Source organism: Chrysemys picta, chromosome 20, assembly GCF_011386835.1.
Source record: "Chrysemys picta bellii isolate R12L10 chromosome 20, ASM1138683v2, whole genome shotgun sequence".
NCBI lineage: Eukaryota > Metazoa > Chordata > Testudines > Emydidae > Chrysemys > Chrysemys picta.
Window position 1 is genome coordinate 12,330,710 of NC_088810.1, and position 22,347 is coordinate 12,353,056.

At 56.2% G+C, this 22,347-nt stretch overlaps 3 protein-coding genes across 6 annotated transcripts in view; 2 read left to right on the top strand and 1 right to left on the bottom strand.

Moving 5' to 3' along the window:
- Positions 1-538, top strand: part of LOC122173373 (kinesin-like protein KIF21B) — a 28,528-nt gene extending 27,990 nt beyond the window's left edge. The window contains 1 exon segment of the mRNA XM_065574679.1: positions 24-538. Coding sequence (XP_065430751.1) covers positions 24-204 — 181 coding nt within the window. The 3' untranslated portion in view covers positions 205-538.
- A 488-nt stretch (positions 539-1,026) lies between these two features.
- Positions 1,027-10,165, bottom strand: LOC103307036 (uncharacterized). 3 transcript variants are annotated; one of them, XR_010594105.1, is made up of 7 exons: positions 9,995-10,165; positions 9,339-9,488; positions 8,939-9,228; positions 6,909-6,981; positions 3,521-6,060; positions 2,318-2,967; positions 1,027-1,776 (listed from the first exon to the last, which is right to left on the bottom strand). XR_010594105.1 is itself a non-coding variant. In XM_065574403.1 (5 exons), exons 3-5 carry the CDS (start codon positions 9,087-9,089, stop codon positions 5,660-5,662), a joined length of 612 nt encoding a protein of 203 aa, XP_065430475.1. In that variant the 5' UTR covers positions 9,090-9,228; positions 9,339-9,488; positions 9,995-10,165; the 3' UTR covers positions 5,435-5,659. The 3 variants fall into 3 exon arrangements, 2 of the variants coding, with proteins under 2 accessions (XP_065430475.1, XP_065430474.1); XM_065574403.1 differs by lacking the exons at positions 1,027-1,776; positions 2,318-2,967 and having other exon boundaries at positions 5,435-6,060; positions 8,952-9,228; XM_065574402.1 differs by lacking the exons at positions 1,027-1,776; positions 2,318-2,967 and having other exon boundaries at positions 5,435-6,060; positions 6,909-7,016.
- Positions 10,166-10,542: 377 nt separating this feature from the next.
- On the top strand, positions 10,543-16,405 carry LOC101936156 (E3 ubiquitin-protein ligase RNF217-like). 2 transcript variants are annotated; one of them, XM_042842494.2, is made up of 4 exons: positions 10,543-10,744; positions 10,905-11,002; positions 11,688-11,837; positions 12,287-16,405. In XM_042842494.2, exons 1-4 carry the CDS (start codon positions 10,684-10,686, stop codon positions 12,761-12,763), a joined length of 786 nt encoding a protein of 261 aa, XP_042698428.1. In that variant the 5' UTR covers positions 10,543-10,683; the 3' UTR covers positions 12,764-16,405. The 2 variants fall into 2 exon arrangements, with proteins under 2 accessions (XP_042698428.1, XP_005313335.1); XM_005313278.4 differs by having other exon boundaries at positions 10,580-10,772.
- The last annotated feature ends 5,942 nt before the right edge of the window (positions 16,406-22,347 follow it).

Sequence of the window (22,347 nt, forward strand, 5' to 3'; positions counted from 1 at the left end):
TTGCTCTCTTTCTCCCACGGAAGGGGCCTCATTAACCCCGTGGGCGGTGCCAGGAGCACCCGGACGGCCCCGCTGCAGTGCATCTCTGTGGCGGAAGGACACTCCAAGCCCGTTCTCTGCATGGACGCCACCGACGAGCTGCTCTTCTCCGGATCCAAAGGTGCGCGCCTCAGGGGCGGGCCGGCTGCTGAGCTCTGGGTGTGATCATTGGGGAGTGAGCCTGTTACCCAGGGGAGGGGCTGAGCCACCCCAAACTGCGGGGGCAGGACAGGAGCCTCTTGCTCAGACGGCACTGGCCTGCCTGAAAGCCACAACGGGCCGGTGCAGTTCTGGGTCCCCCCAGCAGAGGGCAGCAATGCTGCACGAGTCATTAGGCTGAACAGCTGTGTGGTGACATCCCTGAAGCGAGTTGTTGGGGCCTCTGCCCGGTTCCTAGTGGCTGGATGTTCACCTCGCACCTGGCACTAATAGACCCTCCCCCCGTTGGCAGGTCTGGCGGAGGTGCCAGGGGCTGGATGGGCCACAGGGACTGAGCTCCCCTGGGGCACTCGTGGGAGCAGGGGGAGGCGGGGGGGGGGGGGAGGGAGGAAGCCATGGGGATCCTTTGCTGAGGACAGGAAGGGTCCCGCAGTGTCATGTGCTCCTGCCTCCTCCCGCAGACCGGAGCTGCAAAATGTGGAACCTGGTGACGGGCCAGGAAATCGCCTCTCTAAAGGGCCACCCCAATAATCAGGGCCGGCTCTAGCTTTTTTGCTGCCCCAAGCAGCAAAAAAAAGCGCCGCCTCCGAGCCCCCCCCCGCCGAGTGCCGGAGCCCGCCCACCCCCTGAGCCGAGTGCCTGCGGAACTCCCCCCCCCGAGCGCCGAGCCCCGCGCCGCCCCCCACCCAGCGCCGCGCTGCGCCGCCGGAGCCCGCCCCCGCCCCTTGCCGAGCGCCGCCGGAACCCCCCTCCAGCACCGCGCCCGCGCCGCCCCCTCTCCGAGCCCCGCGCAACCGGAGCCTGCCCCCCCCAGCGCCGCACCGAGCCGCGCCGCCGGAGCGCCCCCCCCCCCCGCGGAATGCCGCGCTGCGCTCCCCCCGCTGCCCCTTACCAGGTGCCGCCCCAAGCATGTGCTTGGGTGCCTGGTGCCTGGAGCCAGCCCTGCCAATAATGTGGTGTCCATCAAGTACTGCAGCCACTCAGGGTTGGTCTTCACTGTCTCCACCTCCTACATCAAGGTGTGGGACATCTGGGACTCGGCCAAGTGCGTCCGCACCCTCACGTAAGTACCTGACGCACTGAGGCTGCCCTGTGGGCCTGGCCAAGCTCAACGCGCTGCCCTGCCAGCGTTCTGCACTCAGGTCAGCATTGCAAAGGCCAGGCGGCCGGGCTGGTCTGCAGGGCTGAGTCTAGGAATGCTGCAATGCAGGTCGTTCTAGCCTGGCCTGGCTCGTGGAGGCTCCGTGGCTTGGTGCTCTGCTCTCAGGGAAGTTGCTCCTCTCGTCTGTTTCGGGGGGCACCGTGCACCCTACAGTTGCTTTGATCAGGGATGGGTAATGACCCATCTGCAGCTGCCAGCACCGTTTCCAGACCCCAGCGAATCAGCCCCTCTCTCTGGTGCCCAGCCACAGACTTCTCTTTTAGGCCTCCCCAATCTGACTGGCGGGAACAGGAGCAGCACCAGGGTTTTTGGCGCCCTAGACGGGGGTCCTGCCGTGCTCCTGGTCGTCGTCGGCAATTCAGCGGTGGGGGGGTCCTTCCGTGCTCCCGGTCTTCGGGGCACTTCGGCGGCGGGACCTGGAGCAAGTGAAGGACCCGCTGCAGAATTGCCGCCGAACACCCGGAGCGCGGAAGGACCCCCCCGCTGCCGAATTGCCGCCCCCCCCAAATCCTGGTGCCCCAGGCGACCGCCTAGGTCGCCTAAATGGAAGCGCCGGCCCTGGGCGGGAACATGCCTGGGCTGCCTGTCAACATCAACTCCAAGCCAGGGGTGGGGTTTGTGTCGCTCCGCCCTGGGCGTGGAGCTGGCATGCCTGCTGGTACGGGTCTGGCTGGCTGCGCGGCAAGGCACCTCCCTTGGGTGCCGAAAGCTGCTGCCTGGGTCACCCTTGCTGTGCCGTTGCTCCTGGCTTGAGGGGACGTGGGGCTGAGCGGGGGGGTCTCATCCTGGCACCACTGGCACTGCATGTGGCCAGGAAGTGGCGTTGCTTCACCCTATAGATGGCTGGGGACAGACGCTGTCCAGCCTTCTAATCAGTCCACAACGGGCTAGATCTTCCATTCCACACTGTGTAAATTGCCCCCTCCCTCCCCCGAGGGTCTCTGCCTTGAGGCTCACCTGTTTCTGTCTCTTTGGCTTAGCTCTTCAGGTCAGGTGATCTTTGGGGACGCCTGTGCCGGGACCACCACCCGCACCATCACCAGTGTGCAGGGCGAGCACCAGATCAACCAGATCGCACTCAACCCCGCCGGCACCATGCTCACCTGCCCAGCCCCTGCGCTCCAGCCCCGGCCCGGCCCTGGAGCGGAGCTGGGCACGACAGAGGGGTGGCTGGAGGACGCTGCCCTTCCGTGGGAGCCTCTGCTCCGGCAGAGCCGAGCCCCGACCTACAGCCACTCACCGCGACCCGCGAGCGCCCGGCGGGGAGCGCAGCCAGCCCGGCCCGGGGCGCACTGACAAGCCGGGGTAAACTGCGCCTGCAGTGCGAGCCCTCCCCTCCGGGAGCCGTTCCCCTGCAGAGGGCGCTGGGAAATGTAGTTCACCGGACTCACGTGGGAGCGGGGCGAGGACTGGAGGGGACTCCCGTCCCCTGCCTTCCCTTTTCCGGGGGGAGCAGTGGGTGCGTGGCAAGGGGCAGGGTGGAGAGCCCCGGCACTGGGGAGCCCACACTCGGGGAAGGCAGCAGGAGGCTGGGGGAACTTACCAGAGTTGCTAGTGTGTGTGCTGTGCCGCCCGGGGTCCTGTGGGGACTGGTGCTGTATGAATACCTAGGACAGAGGGGTCGGGTCGAGCTATTGATGCGCAGACTGACAAACAGCTACTCAGCTCTAGCGACAGAGCCAGGCTGCAGAGAAACGGGCGAGCTGGACGGTGGCTGAAGACACAGGTTGAGATCGGTGAGGGATAGAGATCAAGAGACGAGGCTGGCTGCCCTGAGGGCTGCGTCCTCAACTAATTTTGGAGCCTAAATCTCATTTTCATAAGTCATTCATTAGGCACTTAGGAGTTTAAATAACATCCCCTGTCAATGGGCTTTTGGAGAGACCAGGTGGAGGAGGGAATATCTTTTACTGGAGAGACAAGCCACACAGAGCTCTTCTTCAGTCCCTGTCCCCTGACTGCCCCAGGAACCCCTGCCCCTGACTACCCCTCCTGCCCCATCCAACCCCCCCTCCTTCCTGACTGCCCCCCCAGATCCCGCCCCCATTCAACCCCGTTCCCCCCCCAACCGCCCTGACCCCTATCCACACCCCCGCTCCTGACCACCATCCTGAACTCCCCTGCCCTCTATCCAACCCCCCTTGCTCCGTGCCCCCTTACCGCGCTGCCTGGAGCACCGGAGGCTGGCAGCGCTACAGCCACGCCATCCAGCTGGAGCCAGGCCATGCTGCCGCCACCACCACACAGCTCAGAGCACCGGGTCAGGCCGGGCTCTGCAGCCCCGCCGCCCAGAGCATTGCGAGGCTGCGGGGGAGGAGGGCAGCAGGGGAGGGGCCGGGGGCAAGCCTCCCGGGCCAGGAGCTCGGGCCGGGCCGGGCAGGACAGTCCCTTGGGCCGGATGACATTGGTCACAAGGTAGTCATTATCTGAGTACATTATATTGATTTTGCAGAAAGCATGGAGGCGTACTGCATGTACTGCAACCGTGTTATTTGCAAAGGTGAAAATTAAGATTGCATGATGGTAAGAAATACAAAGTTGCATCAGAAACACACAGCGTATGTTGGAGCAGATAAACACACAGAATATGTGTGCTATGCATCCGAAGAAGTGAGGTTTTTACTCACAAAAGCTTATGCCCAAATAAATCTGTTAGTCTTTAAGGTGCCACCAGACTCCTTGTTGTTTTTGTAGATACAGACTAACACGGCTACCCCCCGATACTTGACACAGAATATGATTATTTATAGTACAAGAACAAAAGTCGTGGTTAGCTGCATATAGACCCGATGGAATAACCTGGCTAAGGGTCAGGATTCTTGTGATAATTCCACATTAGTAAATATTTCCACAGCTGTTGACAGTCATATCTTGACTAATGAATATTGTTTTATAAATGTTATGAGTTAATTGACATTATAGTTAGCATTATTAGTTCTGTGTCATTTTCTCATCTATTACTTATCCAAGTGTGAGCCCTGCCTTCCAGAGGGAATCAATGAAGACATCCTAATTGATCAGAAGAAAGTACAACTGCACAAAGTGTGCACAGTTGAAATGTTTACAAAAAACATATGGTGTATAATTATTTTCTTAAGAGAAATATTTTGGCTTTCTTGGAATTATTCAGTTGGAATATAACTGAGTAATAAAGTTCAATTTGAATATACATTTGAGTAAAGAAAAAAATGTTAACTCTGTATCCAAAAACATGTTTAGATGCTTGTTTTTTAAATAATGTTGACATGTAAAGTAAGCTATGCGTGTTTATAGACCTTGTACAATAATGAAGTTTTCAGATTTTGAAAAATACCTCTCTTTAGTTGTGTCCAGATTTAAAACAGAGATTTCATAACGGTAGCACATTGTGACAGGAGTGACTCAATCCGTCACAACGGCCGACCCTGACCTGAAGATGGAAAAACAAGAGGTAGCAAATTGTTATAGGGCAGCTAAAAAGAACACCCCAGACGTCAGTAGCTGCTACAAGTAGCCAAATCTGTCGGGAGCAGTTTTTGACATTGCACCTGCCCCACTAGGGCACCTGGGTGGCACCCAGTGTGGCGTGACCCACAGAGCTGGCTTGAGGAATCCCACCCCAGAGGGAAGGGGAGGGGCTGGCTTGTCGCATGGGAGGGAAGCGCTCTGGGGACTAAAGGAGGGTCCCAGCAGGGGCAGCCTGCCCAGGGACCGTGATGGGGAAAAGGGGCAGACAGAGCAGGGGGTAGTAGGGATGGGGGTGCGCACAGCCACTGGCATGGGGGGGCCAAATGGGGGTGGGGGAATGGGTAGGTTCACAGAGGAGTTGCAGGGACTCCCTGAAATAGAGGGGGCTGGGAGGGTGGCATGCAGGTAGCATATGGGAAGGGGGATGGAGGGATGCCAGGAACCCCCAGGGTGTGCAGTGAGCTCAGCCTGCAGATGCTACAAATGTGTGACCCCTAGTTAGTGGGATTAACCTATGGGACTCCCTGCCATGTTATTCGATGGGGTTCACCAGTGGGACTCCCTGCCACTTGGCTATCAGTGGGGTTCACCGTTGGGACGCCCCTCTAAATCCAGAACTCAGACACACCATTTATGATTCTTTATTCTGACTTTTCCCCACTGTGACTAGTGCTGGACAGACCCAGCCCTGGCCCTGAAGAGCCATGAGATGCCGAGGGGAGGAACTGAGGATCTAGTAACCAGGGTGAGATGGGGCCCAGCCCTTTGGCTGTGATGCTCAACCCAGGCCAGAGCAAGTCCCAGGAGGAGCTGTGCCCCTCACGCCCGTCGCAGTCGGGTGCTGCTTTCCTGTCATGGTTCCTGCCTCAGGCTGACAGGGTAGCAGGGTGATCCATATCCACCATGCACAGGGTCGCTGTGCTGCACACAGTGTGCCATGGCCGTCTTCAGGCAGCGGTAGCAGAACGCCATGCAGTACTCCAGGCATGCCACCAGGGGAAAGCCTAGCTCAGTGTGGCTCACCAGGGTGTGGCACTCGGGACAGGCCCGCAGCAAGGGGCAGCCATGGACAGACGATCCCGAGGCCCGGATCTCCGGGGCGTTGTACAGCACGGCCTGTAGGAGGCACTGGGACGAGGGGTCCTTCCAGTCCATGTGGCAGCCCCAACAGAAGCAGTACAGCTCCCCGGCCCGCTGGGAGCAGGGCAGGCAGGGGGTGCGTGGGGTCCCTGGGTCCAGGACCTGGACGAGCACTGAGGGGAGATATGGGAAGCATTGACTACTAGGGTGTGATAGTCTATTCCCTCAAGCTCTGAGCTCTCTGTATCCCAGTACTAAGGCTCCCAGCCCAGTCAGTCGGAGACCCTACCCCAAAACCCTATAAAAGGGGATTTAACAATTGTAGCCTGTGTCAGAAGGGTATTGGCTGGGAATTTCCTTCGTTTTTATTTTAATTTAGTATCTATTACCTGTCAATCCATCCATCCCAATATATAATCCTCAATCCAGCCAGCCATCCCCGTCCATATCCATCTATCCATCCATCCCCATGCCCATCTGTGATGTTATTGACATGAATTGTGACCATATAGATCATTGTTGCAACCAGGTCCAATAGTTGCACATAATCTTGTACAAAGGAGGTCAAATAGGGTGTCTATGGAGAGGTTGTAATTTGCTGGTTATGATTATGCTGTCTGTATGTCTGTATCATTTTTGTATTTGAAGTATGAATATTGGCTACGTACTCGTATCTCAATGTGTTTGATTCTAGGTAACATCAGTGAAGCATTTGGTCAGCTTCTTGAGAAAGCACTATTCTAAGTAAGTGCCCAATCAAGAAACACTTAACTGACAATGGACCTTGGGAGATTCCAATCCACATCTGAGGAGCCTTCCTGGGAACGTTCAAGGTAGCATGTGAGCAATGGCTGCCGCCTGCAAACTGAGTCATGCATGGACATGTGACTTGCCCATGTGACTCCAAACTCCATCTTGCTGCTGTGATTTTCCACAGTAAGAACAAAGGGTCCTTCCACATGGCAGAGGATATAAAAGGCCCTGGGAACCCCTCCATTTTGTCTTCAGTCCTGCTTCTTACCTCTGGAGGAACTGTGCTTGAAACTGAAGCTCTGAACGACCCATCCAAGCTGGGATGTTTGTACTCCAGAGACCTGGTTGGTATAAATCAGCAGTAATCCCATCAAGCCTGAAACAAGCCTGAACTAAGAACTTCGCAATTGTTGTATGTAGTTGATTCCATTTAACCAATTTTATCTCTCATCTATATTTCTTTCTTTTTATGAATAAACCTTTAGATTTTAGATTCTAAAGGATTGGCAACAGCGTGATTTGTGGGTAAGATCTGACTGGTATATTGACCTGGGTCTGGGGCTTGGTCCTTTGGGATTGGGAGAATCTTTTTTCTTTTACTGGGGTGTTGGTTTTCATAACCATTCATCCCCATAAGGAGTGGTGCTGGTGGTGATACTGGGAAACTGGAGTGTCTGAGGGAATTGCTTGTATGACTTCTGGTTAGCCAGTGGGGTGAAACCGAAGTCCTCTCTGTTGGGCTGGTTTGCTGTGCCCTTGGGGGAGGGATAGCTCAGTGGTTTGAGCATTGGCCTGCTAAACCCAGGGTTGTGAGTTCAATCCTTGAGGGGGCCACTTAGGGATCTGGGGCAAAAATCAGTACTTGGTCCTGCTAGTGAAGGCAGGGGGCTGGACTCGATGACCTTTCAGGGTCCCTTCCAGTTCTAGGAGATCGGATATCTCCATATATTATTATTATTATTAATAATGGTAAAGGAGCCCCAGCCTTGGGCTGTAACTGCCCTGCTCTAAGCAATTTGTCCTCAATTGATACTCTCAGTAGTGTCCCACCAAAGGTCGCTTTGTTACAGCATCCCCATACACATCTATCCTTGGGCTGCTCTCTGCAACCCCAGTACCCTTTCCGGCCTTTAACAAGGCCTGCAGCCTGGGGGGTTTCCAGGCTGGAGCTCCCCCAGCTCCTCTACCCTTCCCCCAGCCCTGCTCCACTTTAGGTACTCTGTTCAGCTCCTCAGCAGCCAGGCCCTTCTCCCTCAGCAAGCTAGAGAGAGACTTTTTGCTCCTAGACCACTGCCCTCTTATAAGGGCCAGCTGGGCCCTGATTGGGGCGTGGCCACATCTGAGGATGCTTCCCCAATCAGCCTTTCCCCAGCCACAGCCCTCTCCAGGGCTGCTTTTAAGCCCTCCAGGCAGGAGCAGGGTGACCACCCTGCTACACCATCCATCCCCGTACACATCCATCCATCCACCCACACCCCATACACATTCCCATCCCAATACATGTCCTTCCATTCATCCGCATCCCCATCCACATCCCAAAACACATCCATCCATCCCCATCCAAATCCATCCTCATCCACATCCCCCATCCATCCAACCATCCATCCAAATATACAATCCTCTATCCATCCATCCCCATACACATCACCATCCGCATACACATCCATCCATCCCCATCCCATATATCCATCCAAATATACAATCCTCTATCCATCCATCCATCCCCATCCCCCTACACATCCATCCATCCATCCCCAGCCCATACACATTTCCATTCCCATACACATCCATCCATTCATCCCAATCCCCATCCCATATACAATCCTCTATCCATCCATCCCCATCCATCTATCCATCCATTGCCATCCCCATGCACATCCCCATACACAGCCATCCATCCCAATATACAATCCTCTATCCATCCATCCCCATCCATCTATCCATCCATTGCCATCCCCATCCAGCCATCCATCCCCATACACATCCCCATCTCCATCCGCATACACATCCCCATATATATCCCCATCCCCATACACATCCATCTATCCATCCCCAGCCCATACACATCCCCATATACATCCATGCATCTATCCCCATACACATATTCACAATGCCTTGAGTCCTGATAGCCCTGGTGGGGGTCAAAGCAGCCCCCCCCTTGTCTCAGATCCCCCCTCTCCAAAGCCCCTGGATCCAGCCCATGACATGGGGCACTGCAGGGCTCCCCCTGGGAGTTAAGGTCCCTCCCCCACAGACCAGCTGCCAGTCCCAGGCAGTGATAGCAGAATGGGAACCCACATTCAGGGCATACCACCAGGGGGCAGCCTTTCCCAATGTTGCTCAGGAGGGCGTGGCAACAGGGACAGGCCTGCAGCGAGGGGTGGCTGTCGATGGACAATCTTGGGGGCATCATGCAGCATGGCCTGTAGGGGGCATCACGAGTCAGCATTGGATGAGGGGTCCCTCCATTCCGTGCCGCAGCCCCAGCAGAAGCAGTACAGCCCCCTGGCCCGCTGGGAGCAAGGCAGGCAGGGGGTGCGCAGGATCCTGGGGTCCAGGGGCTGGATGAGGTGCTGGCAGCGCAGGCACTGGAGGGCAGAATGAGGGCGTGTTAGCTACTGAGACTCCACCCCACATCCCAGCCTGAGCCAGATCCAGCCGGGGGGATCAGGTCCCCCTCACTTTCCCCAGGACTCACCTGGCGGTAACTGCCCCTGACCCCCTCCTGTGCCAGGATTTGGGCCTCCAACGTGGCCTGGTCCTTGTCCAAGAAGAGCCCGAGTTTGCACAGCTCCGGCCAGAGCCAAGGGGTGTCCGGGCAGCGTGGGTAGCGGAATGAGGTGAGGCCCTGAATGGGAATGAGGGGACCTGGATCAGCCACCAATTCTCTCCTGCGGCCCCCAGCCACCCACCTACCCCACCCCCATCCCTCCCCAACTGCCTTCCTCCTTAACCCCCCAGAACTCTCCTCCCCTCTGCTGGCACCCCCCAACAACTTCCCCTCCCCATCACTCCCTCAACTGGCCCCAAAATCTGCTCTGAAAATCCAGCCTTCCCACTCTCCTCGACTCCTCCCTCCTGCAACCCCCCGCCACGCCCACCTACCCGTGCCCGGGGGGGGGGCGGCGTTTACCTGGTCCAGCAACACCCACACCCATCCCCGCAGCCCAGCTGCGCTCACCCAATGTCCTCACAGCACCCCAGGGGACCCCCCACCACCACCTGGAGGAAGAGAGGGGGAGGGGTGAAACAGGGCCCCATCCTCCTGGGAGCTCAGCTGCTCCATCCCTTCCCAAGGGATGACCCCAAAGGGCCTCCCAGGGGCAGGGATAAGGGGAGGGTCTGGGGTCTCACCTGGGGCCCCCCAAAGGGGGAAGATCACCTGGAACTGCTCAGCAGCGCCCACCACTGCCCCGATGCCATTGCAGGCTGCCGGGATCATCTGTCCTGGGCTGGGAAACACCCCCCCCCCCCGCAGGAATCCACCCGCTTTCCCTTTCTGCCCAGCCCCCCAGCAATACCGGTGCCCCTCACTCCCGACCTGCAGCCCCTGCTAGGCCAGCCTGGGGGTCCCTAGCAGTTCTGCCAGTGATCCCCACTCCAGACCCACAGTCCCTGCTAACCCAGCCTCCCTTCTCTGCTGGTGCCCCTCGCTCCCGACCCGCAGCCTCCTGCTATCCTAGCCCTGGGCTCCCCACCCCCAGCTCTGCCAGTGCCCCTCGCTCCCGACCCGCAGCCTCCTGCTAGCCCAGCCCTGCCTCGCCCAGCCCCGCAGGTGCATTACGTTCCTGGCCCAGAGGCTGAGGAAAGCGGACAGCAGCCGGTTGTGCAGGGCAGCTGCAACTCTCACCCAGCTGTCAGTAACTGAGCACAGTGTGAGGCACCGGCAGAGCTGGGGCGGGGGGGACCCAGGGCTGGGCTAGCAGGGGGTTGCGGGTCCGGAGTGAGGGACCCTTGCAGAACTGGGGGGCTGGGCACCGTAGGGAGGCAAAAGCGAAAGGGAAAGCGGGTGGATTCCCGCGGGGTTTCCCAGCCCAGGACACATGATCCCGGCAGCCTGCGATGGCGTCGGGGCAGTGGCGGGCGCTGGCCGAGCAGTTCCAGGTGATCTGCCCCCCCGGGGGGGCTCCAGGTGAGACCCCGCCCCCCCTTTCCCTCCCCTCCCCCCGTGGGGCCCTTTGGGGTCACCCCAGGGGAAGGGCTGGAGCAGCCGAGCTCCGGGGGGGTCGGGCCCTGTCTCACCCCGCCCCCTCTCTCCCTGCAGGTGCGGGGTCCCCCGGGGTGCTGCGAGGACGGGCGTCCTGTGGGCACTGGGTGAGCGCGGCTGGGCTGCGGGGCTGGGTGCGGGCGCTGCTGGACCAGGTAACCCCCTGCCGGGGTTGGATCTTCAGGGGAGATTTTGGGGGTGGTTGAGGGAGTGATGGGAAGGCAGGTTGGGTGGGGGGTGCCAGGGGAGGGGGATTAGATGCGGAGTGACGGGACGGGTTCCGGGGCTTGAAGGGGGAGGGGTCCGTTGGGGTGATGGGGAAGGGGAGGGGTCAGGGAGTGCCAGGGGCATTGGATGTGGGGTGATAGGGGAAGGGGGGGTTAAAGGTGAAGGATCAGTTGGGGTGAGGGTTTGGGGGGAGGAGTCAGTTGGGGTGATGGGGAAAGGGAGGGCTAGGGAGGACCAAGGTATTGGATGAGGAATGACAGTGGGAGGAGATTTAGGGGGAGGGGTCAGTTGGGGTGATGGGGAAGGGGAGGGGTTAGGGGGTGCCGGGGGATTGGATGTGGAGTGACAGGGGAAAGGGAGTGGGGTTTAGGGGGGTGGGGTCATTTGGGGTGATGGGGAAGGGGAGGGGTTAGGGGGTGCTAGGGGGATTGGATGAGGAGGGAGAGGGGAAGCGGAGAGGGTTCAAGGGGGAGGGGTCAGTTGGGGTGATAGGTGAGAGGGTTCAAGGGGGAGGGCACTTGGGGAGGGATGGGGGTGGGGTAGGTGGGTTGCCGGGGGCTGCAGGATAGGGGAGAATTGGTGGCCGATCCAGGTCCCCCCATTCCCATCCAGGGCGTCACCTTATTCCGCTGCCCCTGCTGCCAAGACACCCCTTGGCTCTGGCAGGAGCTGTGCAAACTCGGGCTCTTCTCAGATGAGGACCAGGCCATGCTGGAGGCCCAAATCCTGGCACAGGAGGGGGCCAGGGACAACTACCGCCAGGTGAGTCCTGGAGGAGGCCGGGGGGATCCCAGCCCCCCCGTCCCAGATGAGTGAGTCTCAGTAGCTAACGATGAATGGATGGATGTGTGTGTCTGGGGATGGATGGATAGATGGGTGTATATGGGGCTGGATGAGTGTGTATAGAGGGGTATGTATGGGGAGGAATGGGTGCGTATATAGATAGATATATAGATAGAGGGGCTGAATGGAGATAGATAAAGAGAGAGAGAGAGAGAGAGAGATACTATATTAAAACAAAAGCTAAGGAAATTCCCAGCCAATAACCTTGTGAAACTGGCTACAATTGTTAAGTCTCCATTTATGGTATTTTGCGGTGGGAGGAGGGGCATCTCCAGCAGGCTGGGCTGGTGCACTGAGAGCTCAGAGCCCAGGGGAACAGAGGAGACATCATGCACCAGTGGCTAACTGCATGCCATGACTTCCCCTAGTGCCCGCGCTGCCAGCACCTCGTCCAGCGTCTGGACCCCGGTAGCTTGCGCACCCCCTGCCTGCCCTGCTCCCAGCGGGCTGGGGAGCTGTACTGCTTCTGTTGGGGCTGCCGCACGGACTGGAAGGACCCCTCGCCTCAGGGAAAATCCTGCTCCAATCCCCAGTGCCCCCTGCAGGCTGCGCTTTACGACACCCTGGAGATCCAGGCCCCGGGATCGTCTGTCCATGGCTGCCCCTCACTGCGGGCCTGTCCCGAGTGCCACACCCTGGTCAGCCACACTGGGCTAGGCTGCCCCCTGGTGGAGTGCCCGGAGTGCTGGACAGAGTTCTGCTACCGCTGCCTGAGGGACCATCTCGGGGAGGACGCCGACGAGACCGAGTGGGAGCATGACGAGGATGAAGACCTGGATTACGATAATTCCTTGGAGGCCAGCTGCAGTATTGCCGGGAGGCAGGAGCTGAACAGGTCCCCCTAGCCCAAGGGAGACCCTGACTCAACCCCTGCTGCGACCCCTGAGAACTCCCCTCCTGCCTCCCCAAGGCCAGATCCCGCCCCATCACATTCAGCCCCGTTCCCAGGTTTTGGGGACCCCCAGGGGCCCGACCCCCCCTCCTTGCTCACAGGATGCCAGGGGCAGTGCACTGCAGGGAGGAGTAATGCCTCTGCCAGAGATAGGGGTGCAGGCACCTGTGACGAAGTGGGGATTTTCCCTTGTCATGTTGTATGTGAGTCTTACTGTTGAGCAGATGTGAGTTTTACTGTTTTGCATGAATACTGTGTGTGCCTCAATTTCCCTGTGTGCTGCACTGATACCTTGGTGGTGGGAATAGAGGTGTGTGACTTTGGCTGAGACCTCTGGACAGGTGAAGCTGCTCCAGCTGCCTGCACATATGCCCTTTGTAACTTGAGACCCAGGAGGGGGATGCAACCAGGTGATGAGCAGGTGACTGCCCCGGAAAAAAAGAAGGAGGAGGAGCAAGCTGGGCAGTCTGCTTGGGGGTCTGGAAGAGGGGGAGGCCAGGCCATCTGGCCCAGGACTCCCCAAGATGGACTTTGCTGAAAGTCACTGATTTCTGTGCTGATAAGTTCTGTTCTACGCTGTGTTCCTGTCGACTAATAAACCTTCCATTTTATGCGGGCTGAGAGTCACTGCTGACTGCAGAGTTGGGGTGCAGGGCTCTCTGGCTTCTCCAGGAGCCCCGCCCAGGCGGACTCATTGTGGGAAGCGCACGGTGTGGAAGGGGATGCTGAATGCTCCAAGGTCAGACCCAGGAAGGTCGAAGCTGTGTAAGCTTCTTGCCCTGGAGACAGTCTGCTCCGAGAGAGGAGGCTCTTCCAGAGTCCTGGCTGGCTTCGTAGGGAGTAGTTCCAGAGCGTCGCCTGGTGACTCTATGACAGGGCTATTGCCCCATCTCTTGGGTATTGGGGTGTAGAGAGAACTGACACCTCTCCTAGCTATTGGGCTGCAGGGGCCATTGCCCCATCTCCTGGGTATTGGGGTGCAGAGAAGACTGACACCTCCCCCAGATACTGGAGTGCAGGGGGCATTTCCTCCTCTATAGCCTATTGGGATGCAGTGGGCACTGCAGCTTCACCTGGCTGCTGGGGGACAGGACTAGTGGGCCTGTCCCGAGTGCCACACCCTGGTGAGCCACCCTGTGCTAGGCCGTCCCCTGGTGGAGTGCCCGGAGTGCTGGTTGGAGTTCTGCTACCGCTGCCTGGGGGACCATCTCAGGGAGAACGCCAACAAGACAGAGTGGGAGCATATCCCCCATTAGGCCAGTAGGGGAGATAAGTCCCCCAGCATCACTGCTCCCCTGTCCTCTAGGCAGAGGTGGGAGTTTTATGGGCCTGTGGTGCCCATGCTCCAGCAAATTCAGGGCCACCTGGGCCCGGATCCAGCAATGTTCAGGGCCTGGTCTCTCCCCCGGCCCCGCCTGCCGCTCCCTCGCGCCTCCCTCCTCCCTGCCTCACCTGCGCCCTGGGCAGAAGGCGGCTGCCCCCTGTAGCTGCGCACTGTACTCCCTTGCTGCCTGCCCACTGCAGACTGACTGACTGACTGGAGGCGCAGTGGCATCCCCTCCCCATCCCGGCAGAAACTCCGAGGGGGCTTATCTTGTCTGGATCTCCTGAGCAGCAGCCTGGGGCTTGGGTGAGGGGCCCTCCCCTGGAGCACGCTGCTGCTGGTGGGGAGAGGGCTGGGGGAAGTCCTCCTCTCTGGCCCCAGCCCTGGGCAGCCTGTCTACTGCACCCAAAGTTTGAACTCATCCCCGGCCCAGCCCAGAGCTCGCACCCCCAACAAGAGTCCTCACACACCCCCGTCCCCAACCGTCTGTCCCAGCCCTGAGCCCCCTCCTGCAACGTGAACCCCTCATCCCCAGCCCCTCCCCACAGCCCTCACCCCCGCACCTCGACCCTCTGCCCTACCCTGATCCTCCTCCCACCTTCCAAACCCCTCAGCCCCACTCCATTAATTTTGTGTAATAATAATCAACAATGGATAAATTCTTAATAAAGTTACCCTGTGTGACAAAGTGGGGGATTTTCTTGTTTTTTTCCCCTTGTTTTTCCAATGGTTTGCATGCAGAGGAGGTGGGACTCAGTTTCCCTGGGTGTTACTGGTTTAATGAGGTGATAGGAGAAGGAGTTTGTTGTTACAGAGGACCTGAGAGGGAACTTGGGACCCCGGCCAATGGCCCGGAGAATGGATACCCCAGCGACTGGTGATCTGGTGACCCAAAGGCCCAGCTTGGTAGTAACAGCCAGTTCTTGCCAGTGGGAGGACACTGGGCTGCGAAGAGAGCACCCCAGTGACCTAACCAGCCAGAGGGGGCCAGAGGACAAAAGAGAGGAGAGGAGAGGAGGCCCAGGTGACCCTGTTTACCTGGAGAGAAGACAATGGACAGAGGCGGGGCTTGGGGGAGGTGATATCAGATGCCCAGCTGGGAAGCAGGGGGGCTCTGGGCTGGAGAGGGAGAGCAGGCAGAGCCCACCTGGATGCAGGGGAGACTGGGATGTACTGTGCTGAGGGAGGCCAGGCCTGAAGGCCCTGAGAGTTTCTTATACTGTGTTCAAACGGTCAGTGTTTTACACTGGCTGAGTGTCACTCCAGTCTAGAGAGCAGGGTTGCGTTATTCCCTTTGGGAGTGGAGGCCCCGGGGGTCCAGGGCAGGTGGACTCCCTGAGGGGGCCCACGGTGAGAGACAGGCGTGCTAAGGCTCCGAGAGGTGCAGCTCCAGGCGGCGGAGGGGCTTAACCTGTGAGAGAGAGTGGACCCCCAAGAATGGCTGTCACACTGAAGGGGGTTCCCTCAATGGACGGCACGGGGCCAAGAGTGGGCACGACCTGTGAGTCTGTGACACTCAGTGTGACAGTCTGTACATCGTGGGAATACCCTACACCCCCATGTTCATCCTTTTAATATGATTGTGTGGTATCCAATGCAAAGTTTGTCATGTCGGGTGTCTTCTGAAGGCTCATGATGCACTGAGCATTGTTGTTATAGTGATGTTATAGTAATTGTTGTTACAGTAATGTTATAGGTTATAATTTCATGTATATAGTTAGGAGGCTGAAAATGTGTCCTCATGGCTTAAAACAGGCCTAGGCAAAACTCTCCAAGAGCAGAGAGGCAGTTCACACCTCATCAGGGCATGTATGGGACAAACCCAGCCCAGCCTCACAGGAACAAAGGACACTGGGCCTAGGCAGCAACAAAGGATCTGTTGGACTCTCAAGGGAGTTACCCCCCTTCCTTTGGTCAGTCTGGGACTGGGATGAGGTAATGCTCACCTGACTCTGAAGGGAGTGGGGCAAAGCCAAGAGGGAAGAAAGGACATGATAAAAGGGAGAGACATTTGCAAGGCTCTTCCTCTCTCTTCCACCTACATCTACAGACATCACCACCAAGTGACTGAAGCGCTGATCAAAGGGGAGAGCCTGGCTGAAGGGCAACCAGCCAACCTGTGGTGACATATGTAAGGGCACTGAAAGTGTTAAGATCAGATTAGAATGCGTTTTCCTTTTATTTAATTTGACCAAATCCAACGTGTTGTGCTTTTACTTACAATCACTTAAAATCTATATTTGTAGTTAATAAATCTGTTTGTTTACTCTACCTGAAGCAGTGCATTTCGTTTAAAGCATGTCAGAGACTCCCCTTGGGAGAACAAGCCTGGTACATATCAATTCCTTTGTTAAACTGATGAACTCATATAAGATTGCAGCGTCCAGCGGGCATAACTGCAAGATGGAGGTTCCTAGGGTTGTGTCTGGGACCAGACATATTGGCTAGTGTCATTCGGTTGCACAATCCAAGGAGCAGCTTACATGCCAGAGGCTGTGCGTGAACAGCCCAGGAGTGGGGGTTCTCACAGCAGAGCAGGGTAAGGCTGGCTCCCAGAGTCAAGGATTGGAGTGACCTAGCAGATCACCAGTCCGGATAACACCAGGGGAACGTCACACCCAGAGAAAAAGAAAAGGGCAATTTATCAAGTGATGGCCTGAGTTCGAAACCCAGCTTGCAAACTGAAGTTATACAAAAGAAAGATGTGGCAAATCTAAAAGATAAGAAAAGGAGTTTTCATGAATCTTGGCTATCAAGATTTACATGGTTGGAGTACAATAGCGAATTAGACAGAGCCTTTTGGAACTGTCTGGTGCCCCTTCTCCCCCTCCCCCCCGCCATGTGGCGCTCTCCTGAGCCCCCTTCCCCCCTGCCATGTGGAGCTGTCTGGTGCCCCTCCCCCCCTGCCCCGCCAAGTGGCGCTCTCCTGAGCCCCCTTCTCCCCTGCCGTGTGGAGCTGGCCCGAGCCGCTCTCCCCTCCCCACACATGTGGAGCTAGCCTGAGCCCCTCTCTCCCCTCCTCTGTGGAGATGGCCTGAGCCTGTGACGAAGTGGGGAATTTTCTTGTTTTTTGTCTTGTTGTGTTCAGTGGTTTGCATGCAGAGGGGGTGGGACTCAGTTTCCCTGGGTGTTACTGGTTTAACGAGGTGATGGGAGAGAGTTTGTTGTTACAGAGGACCAGCGATGGAACTTGGGATCCTAGCCAATGGCCTGGAGAATGGATACTCCAGTGACTGGTAACCAGGAGGCCCAGCTCAGATGCCACAGCCGGCTCTGGCCAGTGGGAGGACAATGGGCTGTGGAGACAGGACCACTGTGACCTGACCAGCTGGTTCCAGCCAGTGGGGAACAAAGGACGGCTGAGAGGAGAGGAGGCCCAGGCGACCCTGTTTATCTGGACAGAAGACAAAGGACAGAGGTGGGACTTGGGGGCAGGTGACAGGGCCGGCTCTAGGCACCAGCAAAACAAGCAGGTGCTTGGGGCAGCACATTTGCAGGGGGCAGCATTCCGGACATCCTTTTTTTTTTATTTTTTTTTAACTCACTTAGAATCATAGAATATCAGAGTTGGAAGGGACCTCAAGAGGTCATCTAGTCCAACCCCCTGCTCAAAGCAGGACCAATTCCCAGCTAAATCATCCCAGCCAGGGCTTTGTCAAGCCGGGCCTTAAAAACCTCCAAGGAAGGAGACTCCACCACCTCCCTAGGTAACGCATTCCAGTGTTTCACCACCCTCCTAGTGAAATAGTTTTTCCTGATATCCAACCTGGACCTCCCCCACTGCAACTTGAGACCATTGCTCCTTGTTCTGTCATCTGCCACCACTGAGAACAGCCGAGCTCCATCCTCTTTGGAACCCCCCTTCAGGTAGTTGAAGGCTGCTATCAAATCCCCCCTCATTCTTCTCTTCTGGAGACTAAACAATCCCAGTTCCCTCAGCCTCTCCTCATAAGTCATGTGCTCCAGACCCCTAATCATTTTTGTTGCCCTTCGCTGGACTCTTTCCAATTTTTCCACATCCTTCTTGTAGTGTGGGGCCCAAAACTGGACACAGTATTCCAGATGAGGCCTCACCAATGTTGAATAAAGGGGAACGATCACATTCCTCGATCTGCTGGCAATGCCCCTACTTATACAGCCCAAAATGCCGTTAGCCTTCTTGGCAACAAGAGCACACTGTTGACTCATATCCAGCTTCTCGTCCACTGTGACCCCTAGGTCCTTTTCTGCAGAACTGCTACCTAGCCATTCGGTCCCTAGTCTGTAGCAGTGCATGGGATTCTTCAGTCCTAAGTGCAGGACTCTGCACTTGTCCTTGTTGAACCTCATCAGGTTTTTTTCGGCCCAATCCTCTAATTTGTCTAGGTCCCTCTGTATCCGATCCCTACCCTCTAGTGTATCTACCACGCCTCCTAGTTTAGTGTCATCTGCAAACTTGCTGAGAGTGCAGCCCACACCATCCTCCAGATCATTAATAAAGATATTAAACAAAACCGGCCCCAGGACCGACCCTTGGGGCACTCCGCTTGAAACCGGCTGCCAACTAGACATGGAGCCATTGATCACTACCCGTTGAGCCCGACGATCTAGCCAGCTTTCTATCCACCTTACAGTCCATTCATCCAGCCCATACTTCTTTAATTTGGCGGCAAGAATACTGTGGGAGACAGTATCAAAAGCTTTGCTAAAGTCAAGGAATAACACATCCACTGCTTTCCCCTCATCCACAGAGCCAGTTATCTCATCATAGAAGGCAATTAGGTTAGTCAGGCACGACTTCCCCTTCGTGAATCCATGCTGACTGTTCCTGATCACTTTCCTCTCCTCTAAATGTTTCATAATTGATTCCTTGAGGACCTGCTCCATGATTTTTCCAGGGACTGAGGTGAGGCTGACTGGCCTGTAGTTCCCTGGATCCTCCTTCTTCCCTGTTTTAAAGATGGGCACTACATTAGCCTTTTTCCAGTCATCTGGGACCTCCCCCGATCGCCATGAGTTTTCAAAAATAATGGCTAATGGCTCTGCAATCTCACCCGCCAACTCCTTTAGCACCCTCGGATGCAGCGCATCCGGCCCCATGGACTTGTGCACGTCCAGTTTTTCTAAATAGTCCCGAACCACTTCTTTCTCCACAGAGGGTTGGCCACCTTTTGCAATGCTGCAGAAGCAGAGAACCCATGGGACCCTGGGAGCTGTAGTTCCTTGCCTAGCTCCCTGCCTATAGAGCCAGCCCTGGAGCAGGGCAAGAATTACATTTCCCAGCAATCCCTTGGCAGCTATCAACAGGAAAGGGAGGGGGAGGGAGGGAGGTAGCTGAGCCATGCTGCAGCTTGCTGTGAATGGAGAGCTGGCTGCTAGAACGGGGTGGCACTGTGAGTGGGGGACAAGTGTGCCCAGCCCAAGGAGTAGAAGGCTTTGCCCCAGATACCCCCTTCAGAAGACTTTCCCAGACTGGATTAGGGATACTGGTGTGACCTCACCTTGCACCCCCCAAAGAAGGAATTGGGTGGACTAAAGGGACAGTGTACCTCTCTATCTGAAGCCTAGCAAGGGAGGTACGTGGATCCCACTAGACTTTAAAATGAAAAGTAAGGGAGGGGAGGCTCTGCTAGAGGACCTGAGCAGCTTTAGATACAGTACCAGGCATGTAGGAGGATTTGCACTTCTGATCCATGGAAGCAGAAATTGACTTTTCCTTTCCAGATATAGCTAATATTCAGAAAGGGAATCTAGCACCTGCCTTCCAGATTTGAACACCCTCAAAATTCAGGAGTGCTCAAGCTCAATTTGGGCAGCTGTTACTTCATTTCTCCCAAATCAAATATACTGATCCACTGTAACTTGCTGTAGAAAAAGTAGGATACAATTGAGCAAGCAATGCTTCCCAGTGATTTTTAGGATTAGAATTGCTATTTTCAACAGCCATTGCTTTTTTTTTTTTTCTTCAGTTTTATTTGTTTAAAAGGAAGACAGTGATTGCATTGGCAAATTCCCCATAGAAACAAAGAGTGGAACAAAAGAATAATAAAGGCACCTTAACTTTTCCCCATTTATGTAGGACAGTCTTATAATATGCATCCAGACATCCTCCAATCACACAAGCTGAAAATTGTTCCACTTTACTGCAGTTCTGTAACCATATGGGAACCAATCCTGTCTGTGTTCTGTGCACATCCAAAATTCCTGCTGAATGACCCGCCCTGGGAGTGAGTTACCAGTGACCCAGGGCTGGGACAGCAGGAGGGTGCAGGTTGGGGGGGAGAGCCCAGGGCTGGGGTGGGGGGCAGTCAAAAATTTTTTTGCTTGGGGCGGCAAAAAACCTAGAGCCGGCCTTGGCAGGTGATATCAGATACCTAGCTGGAAATCATCTCAGGACTGGAAAGAGAGAGCAGGCAGAGCCCACCTGGATGGAGGGGAGACTTAGCTATACGGTGTTGAGGGAGGCCAGGCCTGAGGGCCCTGAGAGTTTCCTGTGCTGTGTTCAGACGCTCAATAAACCCTCCTGTTTTATGCTGGGTGAGAGTCGCTCCAGTCTAGAGAACAGGGTGGCATTATTCCCTCTGGGAGTGGAGGCCCCAGGGGTCCAGAGCGAGTGGACTCCCTGAGGGGGCCCACGGTGAGAGAGGTGCAGTTCCAGGAGTCAGAGGGGCTTGACCCCCTCGAGAAAGAGTGGACCCCCCAAGAAGGGCTGTCACACTGAAGGGGGTATCCCCAAGCAATGGAAGGGGGCCAGGAGTGGTCATGACCTGTGAGTCCGTGACAACGACATGATAGCAGAGGATGGTTTGTGGATGCACCCTGTAGATGGTCGGCTGCGAGTGCAGGCGCTTTGCAGTGAGTGGCTGCCAGCGATAAAACGAGGGAATTGAAGGAACCAGCATGGAAATGGTCTATAACCAGCTCCGTAAGAGGGACCTGGCACATCTGTACAGGGAGAGAGGGCTGAGTGTGGGGAGACTCACAAGGAGCAGCTGATTGTGCAGCTTGTAGAGAATGACCAGTCTGAGGAACAGGCTCCAGACCCTGGGGGGAGGGGGCTCCCGGGATGCCCAGAGAGACGGGGAGTAGCCGTGGGGGGAAGTCCGTGTAGCAGCTGGGAGTCTATCAGACCCAACTCCCCAGTAAGCACAGGGGGACCCCAGTCAGGTTTCTCCCTGGAAGAGGTGCAGAGACGAGCTGGAGCTGGAAGAGTGGAGTCTGGTGGACCATGCAGAACAACTGAAGCATGAGTTGGAGTTGGAGGAGAGGCGGGCCAAGAGGGCCTGCCAGGGGATAAGTGGGGAAGGGTCCTGAGATGCTAGTTTTTGGGGAATCTAGACACCAAACTTGCCCCAGTTTAAGGAGGGGGGGGCTATTGATGCCTACCTCACAGACTTCTAGGAGGCTTGTGATCTGAACCAGATTGATCCCACAGGCAGGCTTTGCTGTCTGACCCCCCTTTGGGTACCAAGGCCATAGAGGCATTCAGCCAAATGGATAGTATTGAGACTGGGGACTATAATCTGTTCAAACTGGCTTTGCTGCTTAAGTTTGAACTGAGCCCCGAGGCGTACAGGAAACAATTCCAGGGTGTACGCAAGATCTCAGGTGTCTCTTACAATGAGGTCACCAACCTGCTAAGGTATCAGAGGGGTAGCCGTGTTAGTCTGGACCTGTAAAAGCAGCAAAGAGTCCTGTGGCACCTTATAGACTAACAGACGTATAGGAGCATGAGCTTTCGTGGGTGAATACCCACTTCTTCTGCATCCGAAGAAGTGGGTATTCACCCATGAAAGCTCATGCTCCTATACGTCTGTTAGTCTATAAGGTGCCACAGGACTCTAACCTGCAGAGGGAATATCTCCACAAGTGGGGGAAGGGCACAGGGGCCACTACCGCAGAGGATGTGTATAACTTGGTGGGGTTGGAGTGTTATGCTTATAAGAACCACACAGGATCTTTTTCAGGGGAAAAGGCAATCAGCCACATTTATTGAAGATACAACAATTAGCGCGCGCACACACACACACACACACACACACACACACACACACACACACACACACACACACACACACACACACACACACACACACACACACACACACACACACACACACACACACACACACACACACACCAGTCAATGTTATAGTTACCAGTCCAGAGTCCGGATCAATCTAGTGTCCAGCTAGGTTGAAGTTTCATGGAAAGGCACTCTGTTTATATAGTGA

Excerpts from the sequence above, each read along its gene's own strand:
- LOC103307036 (XM_065574402.1), bottom strand. The coding sequence starts at position 9,089 with ATGCTGACTCGTGATGCCCCCTACAGGCCATGCTGCATGATGCCCCCA. Across the intron at positions 7,017-8,938 it reads CCTGGTGGTATGCCCTGAAT|GCTTGATGGGATTACTGCTG; the intron begins GTGGGTTCCCAT and ends GGCTTGTTTCAG. Across the intron at positions 6,061-6,908 it reads CAAGCACAGTTCCTCCAGAG|TGCTCGTCCAGGTCCTGGAC; the intron begins GTAAGAAGCAGG and ends ATCTCCCCTCAG.
- LOC101936156 (XM_005313278.4), top strand. The coding sequence starts at position 10,703 with ATGGCGTCGGGGCAGTGGCGGGCGCTGGCCGAGCAGTTCCAGGTGATC. Across the intron at positions 10,773-10,904 it reads CCCCCCCGGGGGGGCTCCAG|GTGCGGGGTCCCCCGGGGTG; the intron begins GTGAGACCCCGC and ends CTCTCCCTGCAG. Across the intron at positions 11,003-11,687 it reads TGCGGGCGCTGCTGGACCAG|GGCGTCACCTTATTCCGCTG; the intron begins GTAACCCCCTGC and ends ATTCCCATCCAG.